The sequence below is a fragment of the Alnus glutinosa genome, chromosome 3, assembly GCF_958979055.1.
Source record: "Alnus glutinosa chromosome 3, dhAlnGlut1.1, whole genome shotgun sequence".
Taxonomy (NCBI): Eukaryota; Viridiplantae; Streptophyta; class Magnoliopsida; order Fagales; family Betulaceae; genus Alnus; species Alnus glutinosa.
Genome location: NC_084888.1, coordinates 18,544,037 through 18,566,955, shown reverse-complemented (window position 1 = coordinate 18,566,955; position 22,919 = coordinate 18,544,037). Strand labels below are relative to the sequence as shown.

General features: G+C 38.3%; 1 protein-coding gene across 5 annotated transcripts in view; it reads left to right on the top strand.

Annotated features, from left to right (window-relative positions):
• Window positions 1-3,528: 3,528 nt before the first annotated feature.
• Window positions 3,529-22,919, top strand: part of LOC133862416 (cycloartenol synthase-like) — a 68,848-nt gene continuing 49,457 nt past the window's right edge. For 2 of the 5 annotated variants that reach the window (XR_009899219.1, XM_062298224.1), the window contains exons 1-11: window positions 3,532-3,964; window positions 5,618-5,803; window positions 6,129-6,218; window positions 6,525-6,716; window positions 6,811-6,895; window positions 7,166-7,332; window positions 8,390-8,578; window positions 8,835-8,948; window positions 9,167-9,289; window positions 14,562-14,684; window positions 14,757-14,855. Coding sequence is in view for 4 of the 5 variants with exons in the window: in XM_062298224.1 (XP_062154208.1) it covers window positions 3,734-3,964; window positions 5,618-5,803; window positions 6,129-6,218; window positions 6,525-6,716; window positions 6,811-6,895; window positions 7,166-7,332; window positions 8,390-8,578; window positions 8,835-8,948; window positions 9,167-9,289; window positions 14,562-14,684; window positions 14,757-14,855 (1,599 nt within the window). In the remaining variant the exon portion in view is untranslated. Of the gene's footprint in view, window positions 3,965-5,617; window positions 5,804-6,128; window positions 6,219-6,524; window positions 6,717-6,810; window positions 6,896-7,165; window positions 7,333-8,389; window positions 8,579-8,834; window positions 8,949-9,166; window positions 9,290-14,561; window positions 14,685-14,756; window positions 14,856-22,919 lie in introns of all 5 variants that reach the window. The other 3 variants (XM_062298221.1, XM_062298222.1, XM_062298223.1) reach the window with 3 other exon arrangements.

The window sequence follows — 22,919 nt, the reverse complement described above, 5'->3', positions numbered from 1 at the left end:
AAGTTATTTTCGGTATGCATAGAAAAAAAAAAAAGAAGGTTAATTTGGGATTTTGTAAGACATATATAATATATCAAAGACAATTTTGGTATACTTAGAAGTTATCACACATACACATATACATATACAGTTATGGGTACGTGTGTGTTATGTATGTGTACTTTGAAATTGTCATGAGTTGTGTCATACAACACATGAAGGATTGCCCATGTTTGTCGCACACCATGGCTGTAACACCCCATATTTTAAGATATTAAATAAAATATTTTAAAATATGATTTATGACCTATTAATAAGGTAAAAGAATAAATATGAATATCTATGAAGTTAAATATTCATTTATTAAAAAGTGTTTATAGTTTTAGTTTAATAAAAGTTCAAACGAACCTTAAACTTTGGAATAACGGAAACAGGGTCAAACGAACTCCGTTTTGGTCGATTCAAAAGCCAGAACGCTCGTCTCGGAGTCCTCTATCTACATATAAAATTTCATAAAAATCAGAGTTTTCTAGATTTGCCAAAAGTGACCGTGACTCTACTGCCCCTAGACTGGGTAGCATGCATGTGTAGATTCTGTCACGTCATCGCCGCGTCACCCTATTGATTTTGTGATATTTTGTAACCAATTAGTCCTATTTATAACTTAGTTTCATTTCTTAGTAAACCCATGTGCCAAATCTAGTTAGGATAGAAATATTTGCTATAATTGGATTTGATTTTATTTGATTTGTGATGATTGAGATTTTAAGATATTTTGTGGGGTGTCAAATTTAGTTAGAATAGAATTTATTAGATTAGATATTATTTGATTTTATTTGATTTAAGTATTGATGAAACTCATGTGCCAAAATTCACATGAAATGCAAATTCATATGAAATGCAAATGCATGTAGATATTTATCTAAGTAATGATGACACCCATGTGCCTTGGAGGATAAGGCTAACTCCCATCCATTAGATCGAAAAGTGTCTACTTGATCCTAACCATTCATTCCCTTATAAATAGAACTAAAGAAGGATTCAAAAACCCATCAAGCTTCACACACACACACTCATGGCAAAGAGAGAGAAAAGTGTGCTTTTGTGTGCTTTTGTGTAGTTCAAGGCTTGGAGTGTGTTCTAGGAAGTCTTTTGGTAAGCTTCCAATTATCAATTTCATTGATTTTATGCTTTAAATTTTGATTTCATTAGTTTAAGCTTGATTATGTTCATTATGTGTTTATGTTCAAAGTTGATCACTTATTTACCAAATATGCCATTATGATGCCCAAATTCAATTGGGTATTCCTTAAATGTGCCGTTATGCTGTCAAAAGTTTTAAAAGGTTTTTTTTAAGCACTAGTTATAAAAGCGTCGTTGTTCTGCCAAATTTTATAAAGGGAATTATTCATAATTATGCCGTTATGCCGCCAAATATTCTAAAAATATTTTTAGACATTACTAATACTAATGTTGTTACTCAGCTCAATTGGAATTGGTTATGTTATATAAATATATAGCTTTTATGATTAAAAGTGTTGGTAAAACGATTCTTATGTTCATAAGTATTTTAAAAAATGCAAAAGGGTATTTTGGTCATTATTTATAAATGTGGTTATAATGCCCATATGGAATATGTGGCATTATAATTAAACCATTTTTTATATGTTGTTATTATGTTTAAATGATTTTAGCAATTATGTTAAGGTTTAAAAGGTTAAAAATAAAAATAGTGTTAATATGAGTTTATAAGTGAATTGTACTAATTCACTATTATTGGTATTAAATTATATTGCAGCTAATATTTATGTGAACACTTTTCTGAAGCAAAAAAAGAACTGTAAGTATTTATTACTTACTGAGGGTGAAGCTGAATTTCCATAATGTTGTGGTTTCTGTTTTATTTAATTGTTTGCGCATGTGGATTTTGCATATTTTGTTATTTTAATTAATGAATTTAATTATAACAAAGTTGGGAGTGACGTCTGCCAACGGATCAGGGAGTGACGTTTGCATGAGCCAAAAATATTAATAAACAATAAAGTAAGGAGTTACGTCTGCCTACGGAACAGGGAGTAACGTCTGCCTGTGCCAAAAAGATAATAAATTGTTAGAGAAGTGACGTCTCCTTAGAACTCGCTAAACAGGAGTTACGTCTCCTATAACTCGATAAGCGGGAGTTACGTCTCCTATAACATGTTAGACAGGAGTTACGTCTCCTATAACACGTTAGACAGGAGTTACGTCTCTTAGACTTTATTAAATGGAATTACGTTTCCTTAAATCTATGTGTTAGAGTTACGTCTCTATAAGATTGAATACAAGAAGCTCATGATTCATTTTATAACAAAACTGTGCATATAAAACTGTCATTACTTTATATTATTGCATTGTGTTGTATTTACTTAAATAAATCAGTAATCATATTAATATTGAAAATAGCGGACTCATTTTAGTATTTTGTGTTGTTGTTTTCCTCTCCGTATTGTGTGATAATACAGGATATGAAGAAGAAGAATATCAAGACTATCCAGACTCTTAGATGGTTCCTGATACTAGTTTTTGAGGCGAGACTGCCTCCCTTTTTGGGAACTACCATGTTGTAGTTCAATAACTTAGTTTAAAGACAATATTTATAATTCTGCTGTTATGTAGTCATTAAACCTTAGATATTTTGGCTTGTATGACTATTTATGCCCTGTGAGGCATGACTACTACTACTTTGTATAATTATTCTGACTAACTTATTATATCAATCTTGAGGTATTTCAGTAGAAGCTCTGAAGTGTTACTTAATTCCTAAGTCTGTATTATATTTATATATATTCCGTTGTCAATATTTAACTCTGATAAGTTAGTAATGTCACATGAAAATTCAAAAATTTTCACTTACGCTTTTTGTAAAAGCGGGGCGTTACAATGGCAAACCCTTCAATCTTGCCGTTATAGGTTGTAGTGTTTTTTTATTTTTTTTTCTTTTAAATATATTTTGGAATAATATTCTAAATTACGAATCACTCACATTAGTATAAAAAGTTTATGGAGAGTCTTTGTGGTAAACTATAATTACAAATAACTCCCTGAACCCGTTTTTCATTCGTTAAATTAATAGAGTCCGTTAATGGATTATGATACAAATAATATTTAAATGTTATCTCATTATTTATAAGACGTGATAAATTAACGGATTCTGTTAACTTAGTAGACGAAAAATGAGTTTAGAGATTGATTCGTAATTATAGTTTACAACAATGATCATTTATAAACTTTTTGTATCACAAAAAATAATTCGTAATTTAGGCCAATTACAAAAACCAGTAATTCAATTATCCCATACATTTTTATAAGCATAACTCCTTTACGACACACCCTAGGAGATATTATTCCCTTTCTCGTTGACACCAACCGACCAATTTTTTTTTTTTTAATGAAAACCAAACAAAGATAATTTTTTTTTTTAGATCAAATAAAATAAAATAAAAATTCCGGTGCTAGCCCATCAGACATAGCATCCAACGATGCAGTATTGTAAATGTTGTTGTTGTTGGTTTTTTTTTAATTTTTTTTTTTTTTTAATAATAATACCCTAATCCATGCAGTATTGTGCTTAGTTGACAGCCTCTTCTGTTTTGTGAAAGCGACAAGGAGAGAAAACAAAGCTGTCAAGCTCCTCTTCCTCTGTGTCTCCAACGTGCTACTATTTCTTAACCATTTAAGCTCATCGTATCCGCGAAAAGAATTAAACAACTGTGCAATGTGGAAGTTGAAGATCGGCGCAGAGACAGTCAGAGGAGATGGTGGTGGCGGCGGCGGCAGTGAAAGATGGCTGAGGAGTTTGAACAATCACATGGGACGCCAAGTGTGGGAGTTCCATCCAGAGCTCGGCACCCAAGAAGAGCTTCACCAGATCGACAATGCTCGCCGGGGTTTCTGGGAGCGCCGCTTCGAGAAGCGGCACAGCTCCGACCTCCTCATGCGGATTCAGGTCGCCCCAGAATCCCAAACATTGGAATTCTTTGTTGGTTCTTGTTTGGTTCTATGATTTGTGGTCTGTGATCATCAAGAAAAGAAAGCAATAGACGAGGTGTAAATTGGGTTTTCTTCATTTTCTCGTTTAATTCTTTGTTAGTCAGTTAGTGACATTTCTCAATTTTGTTGAAGATAATGCTTAAGAAAGGATATATGGTTTTAATATTTTTTTTTCTAAGAATTTATTTACATGGGTATGTATTGAGAATTGAATTAAGATCATTTTCTTCTTCTTAGGCGCTTGGACATTTTCTATTTGATAACAATTCCAATCTTTATTATGTATTAACATTCTGAAACATCAACTCTTGAATGAGTCTGCGAAGGTTAAGAAGGGAAAGAATTGTTCTTGGTATTATTGAGTGCTCTACTGTTGTATTATTGTTAACAATTACAATCTTTATTGGCGGCATAATGTCCCCTTTGAGAGCAGCGTTTTTTGCTTGGACAACCGCCTGAGGAAGATCATGTGTATGAGGAGTGGGGAGGCTGTGGATTATCTTCTTCTCCATTGTGAGATCGCCAATGCTTTGTGGAGTGCTATCTTTAGTCATCTTGGGTTATGCCTAGAAGAGTAGTAGATCTTTTTGCTTGTTGGAGAAGGTCAGGAGGTAGTCTTCAGAGGGCCGTTGTGTGGGAAATGGTTCCGTCCTGCCTTTTGTGATGTCTTCAGAGAGCGAGAGGATGGTGGTGGAACTAAAGCTTTTCTTTTCCAAAACACTTGACCACTGCCTTAGGTCATAATTTGCTAAGTTTTCATGATTTTCTTGACTTGTTTTCTCGTTCTAGGTAGGTGTATATCTAGTCTACTCCCTGTGTACTTGGGTTATGCCTTTGTACTTTTCAATGATATTTCCATTACTGATTATTGTTCTTTTTTCTCATTCTATTTAGCTAAGTGTTTTCTCTTGTATACTTTCTATGTACCTAGGTGCACCTTACGTTTTTAATGATATTTTGGCTACTTATAAAAAAAGAAGAAGATCTCTACTATTGCTGAAACCTATTTCGATTTAAAATTTAGAGTGCTTTCTGAGCTAGGATCTGCATTGAGATCTCCATCCTGTCTTTTGGTTTCATTACTAGATTTGTATAGTAAATATTCCGTTATTTAAAACCCCATGAAAGTGATGCTAAACTTGTGTATTTATATATATATATATATATATATATATATATATATATATATATATATATTTATATTTATATATATATGTTCATAGCTGCTGACTTTTCACATTTTGCTGATTTCAGTAGGCTTATTATTAATCAGTATTGATTGTTATAAGATTCCGAATTCCTTTTCCCCTTTCTCTTTTTTCATGAGTTGTCTTGGCTTCAAGGGACCATTAAGGTTTATCTATAATAGTTTCTTGAAGAATGGCCACATTAAGCAACATTTGTTATCATTCTCTCGCATAAAGACTTTGTCTTTAATTAAACATGTACTGATAACAACATGAGCAAGGGAAATTTCTGTGCTTTAAGTTCAAATAATTAAATGCTTGAATTTTGTTAGTCTTTTTTGTTTTTTGTTTTGTTTTTTTTAAACTCGCTCTCTGTAATAATTGATTCTCAATATGTTACTTTAATTTTCTCTCTGATATAGTTTGCAAAGGAGAACCCATCTTTTGTAAATATACCGCAAGTCAAAATTAACGATACAGAAGAGGTCAGAGAGGAGGCAGTAAGAATGACCTTACGAAGGGCCATCAATTTCTACTCAACAATCCAGGCAGATGATGGTCATTGGCCGGGGGATTATGGGGGTCCCATGTTTCTAATTCCTGGTTTGGTAAGACTGAGAAAAAGAAGTCATTTCGATATGTTTTGTTTTGTGCAACGAAAACTGACTAATCTATCAATTTGATAGCATAGCATTCCATGCTATAAAATTTGCATAGTTTATTTGGAATTTTGCGGCATTCATTAAAATGAACTGGATGACATCTTTTGAGGCTTTGATTAAAAAAAAAAAAAAACTGAAGAAAGAAAAAATAAAAATAAAAAAGAAGAAGAAGAAGAAGAAGAGTGAGGTGCTTTCACTCACTTTATCATTTGTTCCAGTAAAATTATCATGAACTGACATGAAGTGTAATCCTTCTTATCAATTGGAACAGATGATTACCCTTTCAATTACTGGAACTCTGAATGGCGTCTTATCAAAAGAACATCAATGCGAGATCTGCAGATATCTCTACAATCATCAGGCAAGAATTTTCTTGCAACATTAATTGTTTTATGCATGAGACTCCTTTTCCACTTTGAATTTCAATGTTTGTCTCTTTGTGTTAAAGGAAAAAGGAAAAAGATAACTGCACAACTAATAATTTATTCTCTTCGGCTTCAATCTGGTGGGAACTTTTTTAATGATTGATTCCTTTTACCTGGTTAGTTGCTCATATCACTGTTGAAAGTGTTACGAATTAGAGCCTTATTCTATTTTCTTTGGGTCTCGTAGTATTAATATTGCTGATGAACACAAAACTTTGAAACGGTGATCCATCTAATTGCAGAATGAAGATGGGGGTTGGGGTCTACATATTGAAGGCCCAAGCACCATGTTTGGTACTGCACTAAATTATGTTACTTTGAGATTGCTTGGTGAACCTGAGGATGGACTGGGGGCAGTGGAGAAAGCACGGAAGTGGATCTTGGATCATGGTGGTGCAACTGCAATCACTTCATGGGGGAAAATGTGGCTTTCAGTATGAACTCTGTCTAAATTTTGTTATATTGTGCTGAAAAAGCCAATGCCTTCAAAATATTAGCTAAGTTGTGGTTGATTTTCACCGGTTTCAGGTACTTGGTGTGTATGAATGGTCTGGGAATAATCCACTGCTGCCAGAAGTATGGCTTTGCCCTTACCTTCTCCCATGTCATCCAGGTCTCTAACTTTTTAGTCATTCTTATACCACGAACACAATATATGCTCTGCATGTACGAAAAGTATTTTATATTGCTTACATTTTAAAACTAATTAAATATTTTGGGAAAAAAGATATATACCACCATTGCAATTTGTTAAATCTGCATATTTTCACTGTTACAGTTGAGGAAGAACTTTAGTCCATTAGTGGAATGTAGGGGTTGTCAATTACAGTGGTATGGGTTTGTCCTAAACTTCTTGCTGTTGAATTTCCATATTTTCTTATAGGAAGGATGTGGTGTCATTGCCGGATGGTGTATTTGCCCATGTCATATTTATATGGTAAAAGGTTTGCTGGTCCTATCACATCCACAATCCAATCTTTGAGAAAGGAGCTTTATACAGTCCCTTATCATGAAATCGATTGGAATAAGGCTCGTAGTGATTGTGCAAAGGTTGGTGAGAAATCTAGCTTTTTTTCACCTTTTAAGTATTATAGATTTCACTTTTACCTTCCATATTATAGTTCTTTTTTCTTCTTTTCTTGTTCTCTTCTTCCTTCCGCACTTAGAAATAAGTTTCAGCTAACATTCTTTTGTAAACTCATGTATTTTATTTTAGGAAGCGTAGATTCTTCAAAATAGCTGTTGTATGCTATTTAATACTTATTTGATTCAAATACTTCGGGATATGTATTGGGCACATAACCTGCCCTATTGCCATCCCTAGTATTTTTTTACATGGTTCTACTCTTAATTGTCACTAGTGTTTTTTTATTTTTTATTTTTGATAACTAAAATTTGTTAAAAGAGCACAATAAGGGGTGCAATCCTACTTCATATGATGTATTTCAAGAAATTCAAAAAGGATAGTGACGTCGTAGCTTTGATCCAATCATAGAGAGAACTCAATAAGAATAGCTTTAGCCTCACAGTTGGTAATTCCATTCCCCAAATCCTTTTTCTCTACACATACACCACATTTAAAACACAATAGACTTACCTTTCAAAATACAATCAAAATATAATGTCCCTTCCTGAGGGTTACTACATGAAAACCAGAGCCTTATAATATATTTTAACTTGAAGGTCATGACTTTTAGGAGGAGACCAAATTAATTATTTTTCACTAGCTGTAGAGTCTAGCAACAAATATTATCATCTTCTTTCATAGTTATATGTCAAAATCCCATAGTGCTTATCAGCTCAGAGTCTCATTATTGCTTATCTGCAATTTTGCTTTCTTCTTTTTTTTTTTTTTTCTTCTTTTCATCACTTGCCAACACTTTCTAGGTTTCATTTTTATTTTTTCATTACTTTTGTTAATTTAAATTACATCTTACATTTGTTGTCTATTGATTGTAAGCTAACTTCAAGTGTTGTTCTTTTCATGGACATAATTTGAGTTCATAATTAGCTACAGTTGTGTGCAAGAGCAGTTGTAATTCATAAATAAGAGTTCATATGCTACTTCTATCGTGTTTCATGCTATCTTTTGTTGTAATATTGTTAGGAAGATCTATACTACCCACATCCGCTGGTTCAGGATATCCTCTGGGCATCTCTTTACTATGCATATGAACCTATTTTTATGTGTTGGCCTGCAAAAAGATTGAGAGAGAAAGCTCTGCACACTGTGATGCAACATATCCACTATGAAGATGAAAATACACGGTATATATGCATAGGGCCTGTCAATAAGGTACACATTATGAATTGTTGATTTTGCACTTCCTTTTTGTTTTACTTTTGAAAGTGAGAACTAGTGAGCAACATTTGACACTACAAAAGTTAAATTTAAAGCTATAAGCAAAAATTGTTGATAGTATTTAAAGCATAATATGAGTTAAAGAGTCAAATCATCTAGCTTCTTAGCTCTACGCTTCTCTCAGAGGCACTCACTGCAGTTATTGTTAGTTTGATGGAGCTCTTGATTGTGTAATTTGTGGATTATGCAGGTGTTAAATATGCTTTGTTGTTGGGCAGAGGATCCCAACTCAGAGGAATTCAAATTGCATCTTCCAAGAATCTTTGATTATTTGTGGATTGCCGAGGATGGCATGAAAATGCAGGTCCAGAAAGAGTTTTAGACAGTCTTTGACTGACTTAATGAGCCTCTCTCTCTCTATCTCTCTCCCCACCCTTGTGATCTTATGTTAGTTCGAATTTGGTACACTTTTGGATTTTTTAGTTATTTAATGACCTATTGTACAGGTTACATTCATGTTTCACTACCTCAGATATTTGAATCTAATACATACCATGTGTGTTGATAATAATTGTGATGTAGGGATATAATGGAAGTCAATTATGGGATACTGCTTTTGCTGTTCAAGCGATTATATCAACTAATCTTGCTGAAGAATATGGACAAACTTTAAGAAAAGCACACGAGTACATAAAGGATTCTCAGGTTCTCATTGGCAGAAATGTTTTTTTTTTTACTATATCTTAAAAACTGTTCTTATCATCAATTAGAAAGGGTATTATTAATAAAGGGAAAAGAGTATTTTAGCCATTTATTGTATTCTCTTTTCCCCTATATATATATATATAATAAAATAGTTAGAGGGCCACATTATGTTTTGAACCTCTCTTTTGTGCAAACTCTAGTTTGACATAGTATCAAAACATGTCTTAGGTTTAGTGCTTTCCAATTCATTTATTCTTTCTCGTTTTTCAAGCCTTCTTTTCCAGATTTTTTTTGTCTGCCTTGGTATGTTAACAGTGCTGCCAGCGCAGGCTTCAAGTATCCTAGATGCTCATGGTTGGAGGGGGATGGCACCATCACCACCATAACAGTTGGAATGTCATTGACGTGATCCTCCTTAGTGAAGCCCTTACCATCATGTCGTGTGTACTGAAGAGTAGAACCACACAACGCTGCTATGGTAGTGAGTGAACCTTGAGAAACCTAGTTATGCAGGGTTGTTTGGTGCTGTTCGTGGTGGTTGGCCATGTTTGTACGAGTGGCCAGTAGTTTCTTTGGTGGTTGTGCATGTGTTAGCATTGGTTGGTTTCTTTGTTGTCGGTGGTTTGTTGCATCAGTTAGAGGTGGTTGACAATGGTTCGTGAGTGGCGAATCTATCTGTGGTGGTTGCCAATGGTGAGTGTTAGTCGCCGCCAGCGAATATGTGGTTCATTTGGAAATGAAGAGTGGAGTTTGATTAGAGGCATAAACCTATTCTTATCTGGGTTAGAACACTAGCAGCAGATTCCCAACCATTTTCCCTATATTTAAAGAACAAAACTACTTTTTGCTTCCCTATAAAAAAATACACCACAATAGATTCCCTTACATTTCCCTATATCAATTAAATATTATTTTTTTACTCTTATTTTATTATTTTTCTCTCTTTCCTACTTTTTCTCTTTTCCCTATATCAATTAATTATCCTTCTTTTATATTAAAATAATACATAGGGAAGGAATAGTAGACATGTATACATAGGGAATTACTATTCATTCCCAACCCCCTCATCTAAATATAGGGTATCTGCTGTGGGAGGTTTTTTGATGTTTTTCATGAAATTTTCCCTAAATATAGGGAAGGGAACCAATATAGGGTAACTGCTACTAGTGCTCTTAGGGTTAGGGATAGGGATATCCGTGCTTGGTTTGGATTTGACTTCGGATACGTTTAGTCCAAGTTAAATTCTAAGTTGGGTGATCGGTCCAATCCATGCATTTGGATCAAATCATACCGGGTCAAATGGACCCATCAAACCTAGTTCCAATCTGTCAAATAGGGTCAAACCCAACTGACCCAAATCCAATTGGCCAGTCAACCTAGTTTGCACTTTTTGGTTGGGTTAGTTGAATTTCATTTGATTCCGATCGGTTTTGATGACTTTTCAGTTAATGTACTCTTTGTTTCAGCCGATTTTTGTGTTTTTCCAGTGTCTTGTCAAATTGTTTTGGCCAGATTTAGTGGATTTCGGACATTTTCAGTTACTATTTGGCTGGTACAGTACGTTTTCAGCAAGTTTCAATGAGTTCAGGGACGGCTCAGTGGTGTTTCGGCTGGTTTAGTTGATTTTGGTTTGTTCTGATCAGTTTTTAGCCAGTTCAGTGGTTTTTTGGCCGGTTCAGGTCCAGTTTTAGTTGATTCAGTGGTTTTTCGGCTGGTTCTGATCATTTTCAGCCAATTTTGTGGGTTTTGAGCTCGCCTCTTGCATTTTCGGCCTTATGCCAGCAGGTTATGACTATCCAGGTTGGATTTTACATTGATTGTGTTCCAGGACAGTATTATTCTCTTTATTTCAGTAGTTTTTGCTTGTTTGTTGATTTTCTTGGGTTACTTGCTCTTGTTTGGGTATTGTCTGGACGAGTATCATGGCTGCTAAACCTGCACTTTCGGCTTTGGTGTTTAATGCTTTGATGACTTCTGTTAACAGAAATAGTTATGTTTATTGGGCTAGATCCGTGGATGTGCTTTTGAAGGGCAAAGACCTGTATCATCAACCAGTATCAGAGAGCCCTAGAAACATTGGTTCATCTATTCTTTGGGATCAAGAAAATAACCAAATCATGTCCCTCGTGCTAACTAGTGTTGAACGCAATATCGGATTACTCTATTGTATCTTTCTACTGCTAAGGTTATAAAAAAAAAAGGTTATTTTGGGAGCATCTTGAGCATATGTATTTTGGTTCTAGGAATGTTACTCGGATTCATGGGGTGTAAACAGTGTTTTAGGCTCGAGTAGGGAACTCAAAGTTTGGAGTATTATTATCAGATTATGGGTGTTTGTGTGGAAAGAATTATGTATCAACCACTCTCATCTGATTTCCCATATGGAAAATTAACGTTAGGAGGCAAATGTTGTTCGCTTTGTTATTGGCTTGAAGCCAGAGTAAGAGCCTGTTCATGCGCAAATTTTGGACAGTTCTGAGCTTCCATCTCTTCTTGAGGTATTTTCTAGGTTTTAGCATTCTACACTATCAGATAGTGGTTCTCACAGTTGAGTTCTGATTGCTGTGAGGACTGCTTAGCCTTTGTTGTCTCTCGTGGTAGTTCTGGTAGTTTATGTAGGGAACATGGAGGTAGAGGCGGCCGTTGTCCATGTGGCGGTTGTGACTCATGGGGAGGTAGTCGTACCAGAGGTCATGATTCTTGTAAATGTACTCATTGTGGCCGTACTAATCACATAGTCGATTATTTTTGAGATTTTCATGGATGCCATCTGAGTCTCCCAATCTAGTCTCATATCTTGAGGATATTCCTTCACCATTTGGATCACCTGCTAGCTCTGGCCAGACTCTTGATTCCAATTTGATTTCTCTACCGAGAGATGAATATGCTCAATTTTTAGCCAATAATCAGGTCACTCATATTCGGTTACCCTTGCTCGGTCAGGTGCAATGTACTAATCACATAGTCGATTATTTTTGAGATTTTCATGGATGCCATCTGAGTCTCCCAATCTAGTCTCATATCTTGAGGATATTCCTTCACCATTTGGATCACCTTCTAGCTCTGGCCAGACTCTTGATTCCAATTTGATTTCTCTACCGAGAGATGAATATGCTCAATTTTTAGCCAATAATCAGGTCACTCATATTTGGTTACCCTTGCTCGGTCAGGCATTGCACCTCATTGTCTTTTCTCCTCCATTCATGTTCCAATAGTTATTGATTCTTGCACATTTGACTATATGACTGGTTTGTCTAACACGTTATCTGATTATCATATTCTTGTAGACTCACCTCAGAGTGTTAAAACTTATTAATAGTTTCCCATCTAAAGTTGATAGAAGCTTGGAAAATGCACTTCTTAGTCCTGATCTTGAATTATTATTTGTGTTATATGTTCTCGGTTTTGGTTTTAATTTATTATGGGCCATGGAGTCGGTGGCCTTTATTATCTGGACTTCACACTTATCTCTCCACCAGAAGCACTCAAGTTCTCATTGTCCTGGTTCTAGTGGCATTGTCATTTCAGTCATCTTGTTTCTTCCTGTCTTGAACCACCAAGTTGTGAATCTTTGTTGTGTTGTCTTTGAATTGCGAGGCTTGTCAACTTAGCAAGCATTATCGTGTCATTTTTGTCTCAGTCTCGAGTTACTAGTCCTTTTTAGTTAGTTAATTCTAATGTATAGGGACCAACAAATATTGATTCAAAGAAATTCTACTATTATGTGATATTTGGGGAATATCGCTCTTGCATGACATGGTTATTTTTGATGAAAAATTGATACGAGGTATTCTCTATCTTTCAAATTTTTGGTAGCAAAATTGAACTCAATTTGGATTAAAAATTCGTATTTTGCATTCTAATGATGCCTATTTGTTGAATTTGAATCCAGCTCTTTTTTTATTTTTTTATTTTATTATTTTTATTTGTCATTGTTCATCAAACATCTTGCATTCACACTCTAGAGCAAATTGTCATTGTTCATCAAACATCTTGCATTCACACTCTAGAGCAAAATGATGTGAGTGAATGTTAGAATCATTATTTGTTGGAGGCTACTTGAGCTCTCTTGTTTCACATGGATGTCTCCAAACGTTTTGGACTGATGCAATTCTTACTGCTTGCTCTCTAATCGATAGCATGCCTTCGTTTGTCTCAAGCGAGCATCCCCTCATTCCACATTGTTTTATTTTTTTTGATAGGTAAGAGATCAATTTTATAGAAAAAGCATAAGGCGCCCCTTAGTACACTGACAGTATACATTGTTTTATTTTTCTCTTTCATTTTCTTTACCATTGAATTTTTTTGGGTTTGCCTATTATGATCACAACCTCGGTCTGATTTTCATAAACTTGATCTTCATAGTACTAAATGTGTCCTTTTTGATTATTCTTGAACCCAAAAAGGTTATCATTGTTATAGTCCGTTTATCTTGTATACTCATCGTGTAACTGGGCCTTACACTTTTATGATATCTCGATTACTTATCAAAAAAGAGAGGACGGTGGTGGAATTAAAAGCTTTTTTCTTCAAAACTCTTTACCACTAGATGACTGCTTATGATTGTTTTTCATATTTTTAGTTTTCGTGACTTTCTTTTTCTTTTTTTGGTTAGGTGTTTCTTTTGTATACATCATGTGTGTACTTGGATGCGCTCTTTTTCGTTTCAATGAATTTTGATTGCTTATAAAAGAAGGGCAATAATTTGGTCACGTAGAAGTGTAAGAAGCAAATGGTAGTAGCGCGATCTAGGGCAGAAACTAGAGCAATGGCTCATATTGCTAGTTAGCTAACACGGTTACGACATTTTTTCTTCAAGAATTGGTTTTATAGGTCCTACTCCCATCTCATTATCTTGTGACAATCAGACTGCACTACATATTGTTTCTAATGTGGTATTTCATGAAAGAACTAAAATATATTGAGGCTGATTGTCATTTCATTTGAGATAAGATATTGAGTGGAGATATATCTACATTATTTGTAAAGTTTAAAGACCAACTTGCCGATTTGTGTATAAAGTTGTTGTATCGTAATCGGTTAGATTTTATTTCTTTTAAGCTGCGCTTATATATATATATGCTCTGGAGGAGAGTGTTAGAAATGGTATTATTGTTATAAAGGAAAAATGGTATTTCTGCAATTTATTGCATCTTCCGTGATATAAAAAATAAAATAGTGAGAGGGCCACATTATGTTTTGAGCCCCTCTCTTTTGTGCAAACCCTAGTTTGACATCATCCTTGCTTGACCAATTGTGCTTTTCTTTGAAGGTCATAGAAGATTGTCCAGGAGATCTAAATTTCTGGTATCGTCACATTTCAAAGGGTGCTTGGCCATTCTCAACTGCGGATCATGGATGGCCTATTTCGGACAGTACAGCGGAAGGATTGAAGGTCAAGTGTGAACAGACAGTACACAGACTTCATCTACAAACCTAAATTTCTGATATCTATTTCCTTGTGCAGGCTGTTATATTACTATCAAAATTTCCATCAGAAACAGTCGGGAAATCGGTAGATGTGAAGCGGTTATATGATGCTGTATATGTTATCCTTTCCTTACAGGTAACCATCATATATGTTGCATTATTAGTGGGAAGTTAGAATCTACATAGGAACATAAACAATGATTTTTGAGCATATTAAGCAAAAACAATTCTGGTTGATGGCTTGAGAAAAGACATGGTGGCTAGACTGTATAATGGCATTGATGTATAATAGTAGGATTCTCATAATTGACGTCAGCTAGTCAACTCAAGGCTTTATGTTGTTTCATTGCTATTGCCAGAAACATACATCTGAAATTGTGAAGCAAACACAAGAGTGGCATGATGCACTGTAAAGTTTAATATAACTCATAAAAGAAAAGAGTTCTCTATAGGAACATTTCTGAATGAGATGTGCCTGCCCATTTCCCTTTCAGTTCTGCAATTTTTTGATTCTTTGTGCAGCTGGCAGATCATGCATCCAATTGGAGTAGATGACTATAGAAATTCAGAGTAGTTTTGATTGACTGCCTACCTCAACCGTAGGGCAGTGAGTTCTTTTTATAATATCAATAGTGTTAGTCCTTTAGTAGGACTGTACAATATTTGAATTTAAGCTTTATCACTTAAGCTTATCAATAACAGAGAATTATAAACCTAATGCTATACAACTTCTAGCCTAGATAATAGGATAAAACAAATCCTTTTAAATCTGGACAGATTTGTCTTTATCAGAAGATCTAATACGCCCCCTCAAACTCGACGTAGGCACCCTGACGTTGAGGTTGAAACTGAGCTGGAGAAATCGGCTTGAAGGAAGTGGTTTTGTTAGGACATCCGCAAGCTGATCTTTTCCAGAAATAAACCGAACTTCTAGATACTTATCTGCAACTTGATCTCGAACAGAATGGTAGTCTATCTCAATGTGCTTTGTACGCGCATGATAGATTGGATTGGAAGTGAGATAAGTCGCACCAATGTTATCACAGTATAAGATTGGTGCACGTGGTAGGGAGACTCGAAGATCACGTAAGAGAGTCTGAATCCATATCAATTCAGCAGAGGCATTTGCAAGAGCTTTGTACTTGGATTCCATGCTTGAACGTGACACAGTGGGCTGCTTCTTGGAGCTCCATGAGATCAAGTTTTTACCCAGAAAAACACAATAGCCAGACGTCGATTTCCAGTCATCGGGACAGCCAGCCCAGCCAGAATCCAAGAAAGCAAGAAGCTAATGTGATGAGCGTTTGTGAATGCAAAGAGTGTAGTCAATTGTTGCCTTTATGTAGCGCAGAATGCGCTTGACAGCAGTCCAGTGAGGGTCTCGTGGATCTTGCATAAACTAAGATACCTTGTTGACAGCAAAGGCAATGTCCGGACGAGTGAAAGACAAATATTGAAGTGATCCAATGGTGCTTTGGTATAGTGTAGGATCCGTAATTGTAGAGCCTTCAAACTTGATGAGAATAGAAGAGGAAGACATTGGAGTGGCAACCGGTTTGGCAAGCTCCATATTGGTCTTCTTTAGGATATCAAGGATATACCGTTGTTGAGAGAGGTGGAGACCATTTGAGGACCAAGTAGCTTCAACACCTAAAAAGAAATGTAAAGGTCCAAGGTCTTTGAGAGCAAATGATAATTTCAGATCCTGAATAAGCCTAGAAATAGCGCCAGTGTGTGAACTTGTGATGATTATATCATCAACATATATTAACACAAACATTTGAATCCCATGAGCAGTGTAGATAAAAAGGGATGAATCAGCCTTGGAGCTTTTGAATTGTAGTTCTAGAAGACGAGTGCTTAGTCTAGAAAACCATGCTCTTGGCGCCTGCTTCAAGCCATATAAGGCTTTGTGCAACTTACAAACAGCCGTAGGATGGGAAGGATGCTGAAACCCAGGAGGTTGTGCCATATACACGGTTTCTTGTTGATTGCCATGGAGAAAGGCATTGCTGACATCGACTTGATGGATAGCCCAGCCTGCAGAAACAGCAATGGAGAGCACCGTTCGAATAGTTATAGGCTTAACTACAGGGCTGTAAGTTTCTGAAAAATCGATCCCGGGTTGTTGGTGGAACCCTTTGGCTACTAACCGAGCCTTATACCGTTCTATTTGCCTATCAGCCTTTCTTTTGATCCGAAAGACCCATTTGCACCCAACTACGTTCATGGCTGGAGAGGGAGAGACCAGGGACCTGGTTCCATTTTGAAGGAGAGCATCGAACTCTTCATTCATGGCCTTTCGCCATTGAGTATGCTGACTTGCTTGAGTGTAGCAGGCTGGTTCAGCTTCTTGACCGTGTAGGAGAGCTGTGAGTGCTTGAGGAGGTGGATACCTGACTCTGCCATCCGTGAATGTTGTAGTTTTGAAAATTTTATTCTGTGATCGTGTTATCATACCATGTACCCGTGAGGGAGGAGGTGGCTCGGATGCAGGAGAAGAGGCTAAGATTTGTGTCATTCTTGTGTCCTTCCAAGAATGATATGGCCATTTTTTTTTCTGTAGGCAATGCAACAAGATTCTATGTGTTATTTTTGTAAAGGGTCTTCATTCCTACATTGCTTCCCTCTACTTTCGAATCCCTAAATGCCTCCCATAAATTTTGAGGATATTGTATACTTCCGGTGTAGTTAGGGGCGCCTTACGCTATCAATAAGACTTGATTATTATTGAGTTATGGTGAGTTCGTCCCGTTGGTGGTCAGTAGAGTCCAAGGAGTTCGCTTTGTCGATAGTGGGTGGTTTCACAGGTATTAGGATTCATGAACGTCGAAAAGGAGTGTCGAGGTCCATTCTTATTGACAAAGATGAGGCTGCATGGTTGCTTAAGTCGTATCATGATCTGGTTACGGCTCAGGACTGTAGAGTGTTCTAGAATCAATCCGTCTCGGGTTTTCCGCGGATTCTTGCGCAACAACGTGCAAATAGGCATGGTTACTTTCTCACCTTAGAAGAATATGAGGGAAGAAGAAGGAAAGGATCTGTCTTGGTGCCAAAAGGAAGGTTTGGAGAAGGGTGGAAGCGCTTTGGGGAGGAGATTCGGTTAGCTCTCAATTGTCTGCTCGCTGGCAGTTTCCCGAAGCATGCCAAAGGTAAGGAAGAGCCACAGTATCATTCTGAGAGGAGGAGGAGTTACGCTGATGTGCTGAGAGCTTCCATGCCGAAAGATACGACTTCTTTTTATGCTACGGAGGAAGATTCCCGGATCCGGGCAACGGTTCTGGCGAAGGGTTGTCGTGATCAGGCGGTTTTAACGGCAAATTTGGATTCGGCGAATCAGGCTGGGCTGGAGTTAGATATGTTGGAGAAGGAATTTCCGGCGTATCCTGCCGGGATGAAGATTCAAAATTCACTCTCTGCTTCGTCGAGCAGTGAGATTGAGTCAGACCTAAAGGGTAGGGGGGCGGGCTCTAGTCCCGCTATGTTGGCCACTGCAGCACGCAAGTCTCACGTCGATGATTGCCTCGAGTTGCGCAGTATCAGGAAGACGTTAGAGACGTTGTACGTGGAAGTCGGGCAGTGCCTGGATCGTGTGCATTTGTGGGAAGAAGAGTTGATGGGCAGGTCCAATTCTTTGGGCTCCAGCTTCTCTCGGCCCAATTTCTCGATACCCGATAGACCCTCCTCGACCCATGGTCCTTCAAAGCTCGCTCAACCTTCTAAAGGGAAAGCACCTCTGCAGTTTCCAATCAAAAGGCCCAAGTTTTTATTTAAGCCCAAGGCAGGGTCGGTTCTGCGCCCCATTCCAGCTCGCCAGTTCTCGTTGGACGCCGGTGCTTCCACTTCTGCGGTGCAGTCGAAGTCGTTGGGTTTGGGGTCGGCCGTCTCGCGGTCTGCGTGCAGACCAGGATTCACTGGCCGGGTCTATCAGCGTCGGAAGAGGCCGATCCAGCGTTCTTCGGCAGTCTGGAGAGTTAAGACAGGGCAGCCCATCCAGGATGCAGGAACTAACCAGGACAGGGAGAAGGAGGCGAGTTCTTCGAAGATTGGGGATCAGGAATCATCTCCGGCGTCCGAGGTGGTGCTGGGTGGTGGGGCTGGAGTGCCGAAAGTCTTGCAGCTAGCAGATAGACAGTCGGAGGAGTCTGTCGCTTCTTTACCTGGGCTGGATTCTGACGGCTCTCGGCAGTCTGGGTTCGACCCAACGGCAGTTTCAGTGACTTCCGATCCAGGAGAGAGGGGTACTGTCGTTGGCAATGATCTCAGCTTGGCTGTGTCGGCAGAGGGTGGAGGTCTTCTGGTGACTCCTCAGGTGAGAACTTCACAGCCGAGTGTTGGAATGGGTATCTCTGGGCGTGATGTGGACCCAGTGTCTCAGAGGCAGGGAGTAGGTAGTCTTGAGTTGGTGATGGTTTCCGCTGTAGAAGGAGAAGTGGGTATCGTTTCAGAAGCTTTTTTAAGGGGTCCTCCGATGGATATTTGCCTCTGGAAAGGATTAGGAGACATAATGGAGAGTGGGGCTTCTGTTGAATGTGTGGTGGATGAGAAGTGTGCTCAATTTGAATGTTCTTCGACGCTGCTTGAGCATTTTCATGAAGGACTCCTGCTGCAAGAAAATTCCAGAGACGGTGAGGGGGAATTTCAGAGCTATGAGCCGTTAGTTATTGCTCCACTGGCAATGGAAGATGCAGACAGGCAGAGAGTATCACCTAGATGGGTGTTGGAAAGAATTAAGAGGTATTATCCAAGCATTGGGCTTTCTTGTGGTCACTTTGAGGACAGATTGTTGGCTTTGTTTGAGGAAATTGAAGTGGCTAGAGACCTCTCTTTGGCAAATTCCAAGTCTAAGTTTACGCCTGCTAAAGTGGTGAAGGGGAAGAGAGAATTAAATAGGCTGACTTGGTCTGTTAATTATGAGAAGAAAGGGGCTCAGTCTGAGAGAGGTAGGCAGAAGGGTAGGGGCACATCTCGATATTATGACGCCTAAAATTTTGTCGTGGAATGTTAGAGGGCTTAATGCGATCGAGAAAAGATTGGAGATTAGAGGGTTTCTAAAGGTTTGGAAGGCGGATATTGTTTGCTTGGTGGAGACGAAGATGGCAGTTATTTCTAGAGAGGTGGTGCAAAGTCTTTGGGGCTGCATTCACGTTGATTGGTGTTATTTAGGTGCCAACGGAGCATCGGGTGGGATTCTGCTAATGTGGGATAGAAGGGTGGTGGAGAAAGTGGAGGAGTGTATAGGTAGATACTCTGTTGCTTGTTCTTTGCGCAACACTGGTGATAATGTAATTTGGGCGTTTGGGGGTGTTTATGGTCCAAATGATGACAGGGAGAGGAGGGTGTTGTGGGATGAGTTAGCTGGATTGATGAGTTGGTGGGAGATGCCTTGGTGTATTGGGGGGGATTTTAATGTGGTTCGCTTTCTCAGTGAGAGATCTAGTGGTGCTAGCTTCTCGGCAGCTATGGAAGAGTTCTCAGACTTCATTTTCTTGCATAATCTGGTGGACTTACCCCTGGAGGATGGTCAGTTTACTTGGTCTAATGGTCAGGAAGATCTTATTTGGTCTAGAATTGATAGATTCTTAATTTCTTCGGAGTGGGAGGAACGCTATCCTGATTTGTCTCAGAAGAGATTGACAAGGCTTTTCTCTGATCATTTTCCCTTGTTATTGGATTGTGGGACAAATAGAGGAGGAAACAGGTATTTTAAGTTTGAAAACATGTGGCTGAAATACGAGGGTTTTGTTGAGCAGGTTCAAAAGTGGTGGATGTCTTATGATTTTTCTGGTTTGCCAAGCTTCGTTTTGGCCAATAAATTGAAGGCTTTGAAAGCTGACTTGAGGAAATGGAATGAAGAAGTGTTTGGTGATCTAGGGAAAAAGAAGAAAGAATTATTGGAGGGTATTCGAGAGCTGGATTTAATCGAAGAATGCCGCTGTCTTGAGGAGGACGAAAAAATTCGTAGGGTGGATATGGCGAGAGAGATGGAGAAGACCCTTCTTTTTGAGGAAATGAGCTGGAGGCAAAAGTCTAGAGCGTTGTGGTTAAAGGAGGGGGATAAGAATACAAAATTTTTTCACAGGGTGGCCAACTCACATCGCAAATTCAATCAAGTGGATTCTTTGAATATTAACGGTATAATTTCAAGAAATCCTACGGAGATTAAGGAGCATTTAGTTAACTTTTACAACAAGCTGTACTCAGAGAACTGTTCCTGGCGGCCTAGGGTGGAGGGCCTATCTTTTTTATCCATTGATGAGGAGGAGAGCACTTGACTAGAAAGAGCTTTTGAGGAGAAGGAGGTGTGGGATGTTATCAGGGACTTGAATGGAGATAAGGCGCCGGGCCCTGACAGATTCACTGCGGCTTTCTTTCAAAAGTGTTGGGGCTTTTTAAAATCTGACATTATGAATGTTTTTGCAGAATTTCATGCTCGAGGCAAGCTTGAAAAGAGTCTGAATACTACTTTTGTCACTTTGATTCCCAAGAAGACTGGTGCCATGGATGTGAGAGATTTTCGCCCTATTAGCTTGATTGGGGGGATTTACAAGATTATTTCAAAGGTTCTTGCAAACAGATTTAAGTCCGTTGTGGGCAAGATTATCTCCAACACTCAGAATGCGTTTATTGGTGGTAGACAAATATTAGACTCTGTGCTTATTGCAAATGAATGTGTGGATAGTCATATTCGATCGGGGGAACCTGGACTTCTGTGTAAGCTGGATTTGGAGAAGGCTTATGATCATGTGAACTGGGACTTCTTGCTTTATTTGTTGCAGAGATGTGGTTTGGGGGAAAAATGGAGGAAGTGGATACGCTTTTGTATTTCTACAGTGAGATTTTCTATTCTTGTAAATGGAACCCCAGCTGGTTTTTTTAGTAGCTCTCGTGGGTTGCGACAAGGAGATCCTCTTTCTCCTCTGTTGTTTGTGGTGGTTATGGAGGCTTTGAGTCGGATGTTGACTGCCGCTTTGGATCAGGGTAATTTGACTGGGTTCTCAGTGGGCTCCAGGGATTCCGAGGCCGTAGTTGTGAATCACCTGCTGTTTGCGGATGACACTTTGATCTTTTGTGGCGCTCAAGAAGAACAGATTCGACATCTGAGATGTATTTTCTTATGCTTTGAGGCAGTTTCTGGCTTGAGAATTAATTTAGAAAAATCAGAAATCGTCCCTATTGGTGGAGTAGAGGATGTCGAAAGGCTGGCTAATCTTCTTGGATGTAGGGTTGCTTCTCTGCCTATGACTTATTTGGGTTTGCCGTTGGGTGCTTCTTACAAGTCCACCTCTATTTGGAATGGTGTTATTGAAAAAATGGAAAGGAGGTTGGCGGGTTGGAAGCGGATGTACTTGTCGAAGGGTGCTCGGTTGACTCTTATTAATAGTACGCTCTTCAACATCCCCATTTATTATTTATCATTGTTTCCTATTCCAGTGAGGGTGGCTAATCGGCTTGATAAAATTCGAAAGGATTTTCTTTGGGGTGGCATTGGTGACGAGACCAAATTTCATCTAGTTAATTGGAACATGATTTGCACACCTTTGCCTACAGGTGGGTTGGGAGTTCACAATTTCATCCAGCTCAATCGAGCTCTCTTGGGTAAGTGGCTGTGGAGATATGGTAGGGAGAGAGAGGCTTTATGGCGTTTGGTGATTGATGCCAAGTTTGAGAGTTTAAAGGGGGGGTGGTGTTCGAAAGAGGCTTCGGGTTCATTTGGAGTAGGTGTATGGAAGCATATTAGGAGGGGGTGGGAGGAATTTCGTAATTTTGTTCGGTTTGAACTGGGGAATGGATCAAATATTAGCTTTTGGCAAGATTGGTGGTGTGGGGATAGATCCTTGGAGCAATGCTTTCCAGCTCTTTTTAGTATAGCAAGGAATAAAGACGCGACGGTAGAAGATAATTTGGTGGTTCATAATGGTGCTATTCAGTGGAATGTTCTATTCACGCGACATATTCAGGATTGGGAGTTGGATATGGTCATTTCTTTCTTCGATCGTCTATACTCCAGTTCGGCTCGACATGGGGAGGGTGACAGGTTAGTGTGGAATCCCTCTAGAAAAGGTCTATTTGAGGTGAGATCCTTCTACAAAGAGCTTATTAGGAAAGGTGGCCCTGTTGTCCCGTGTTTTCCTTGGAAGAATATTTGGCGTGTTAAGGCTCCAACTAGGGTGGCCTTCTTCGTTTGGTTAGCTGCTTT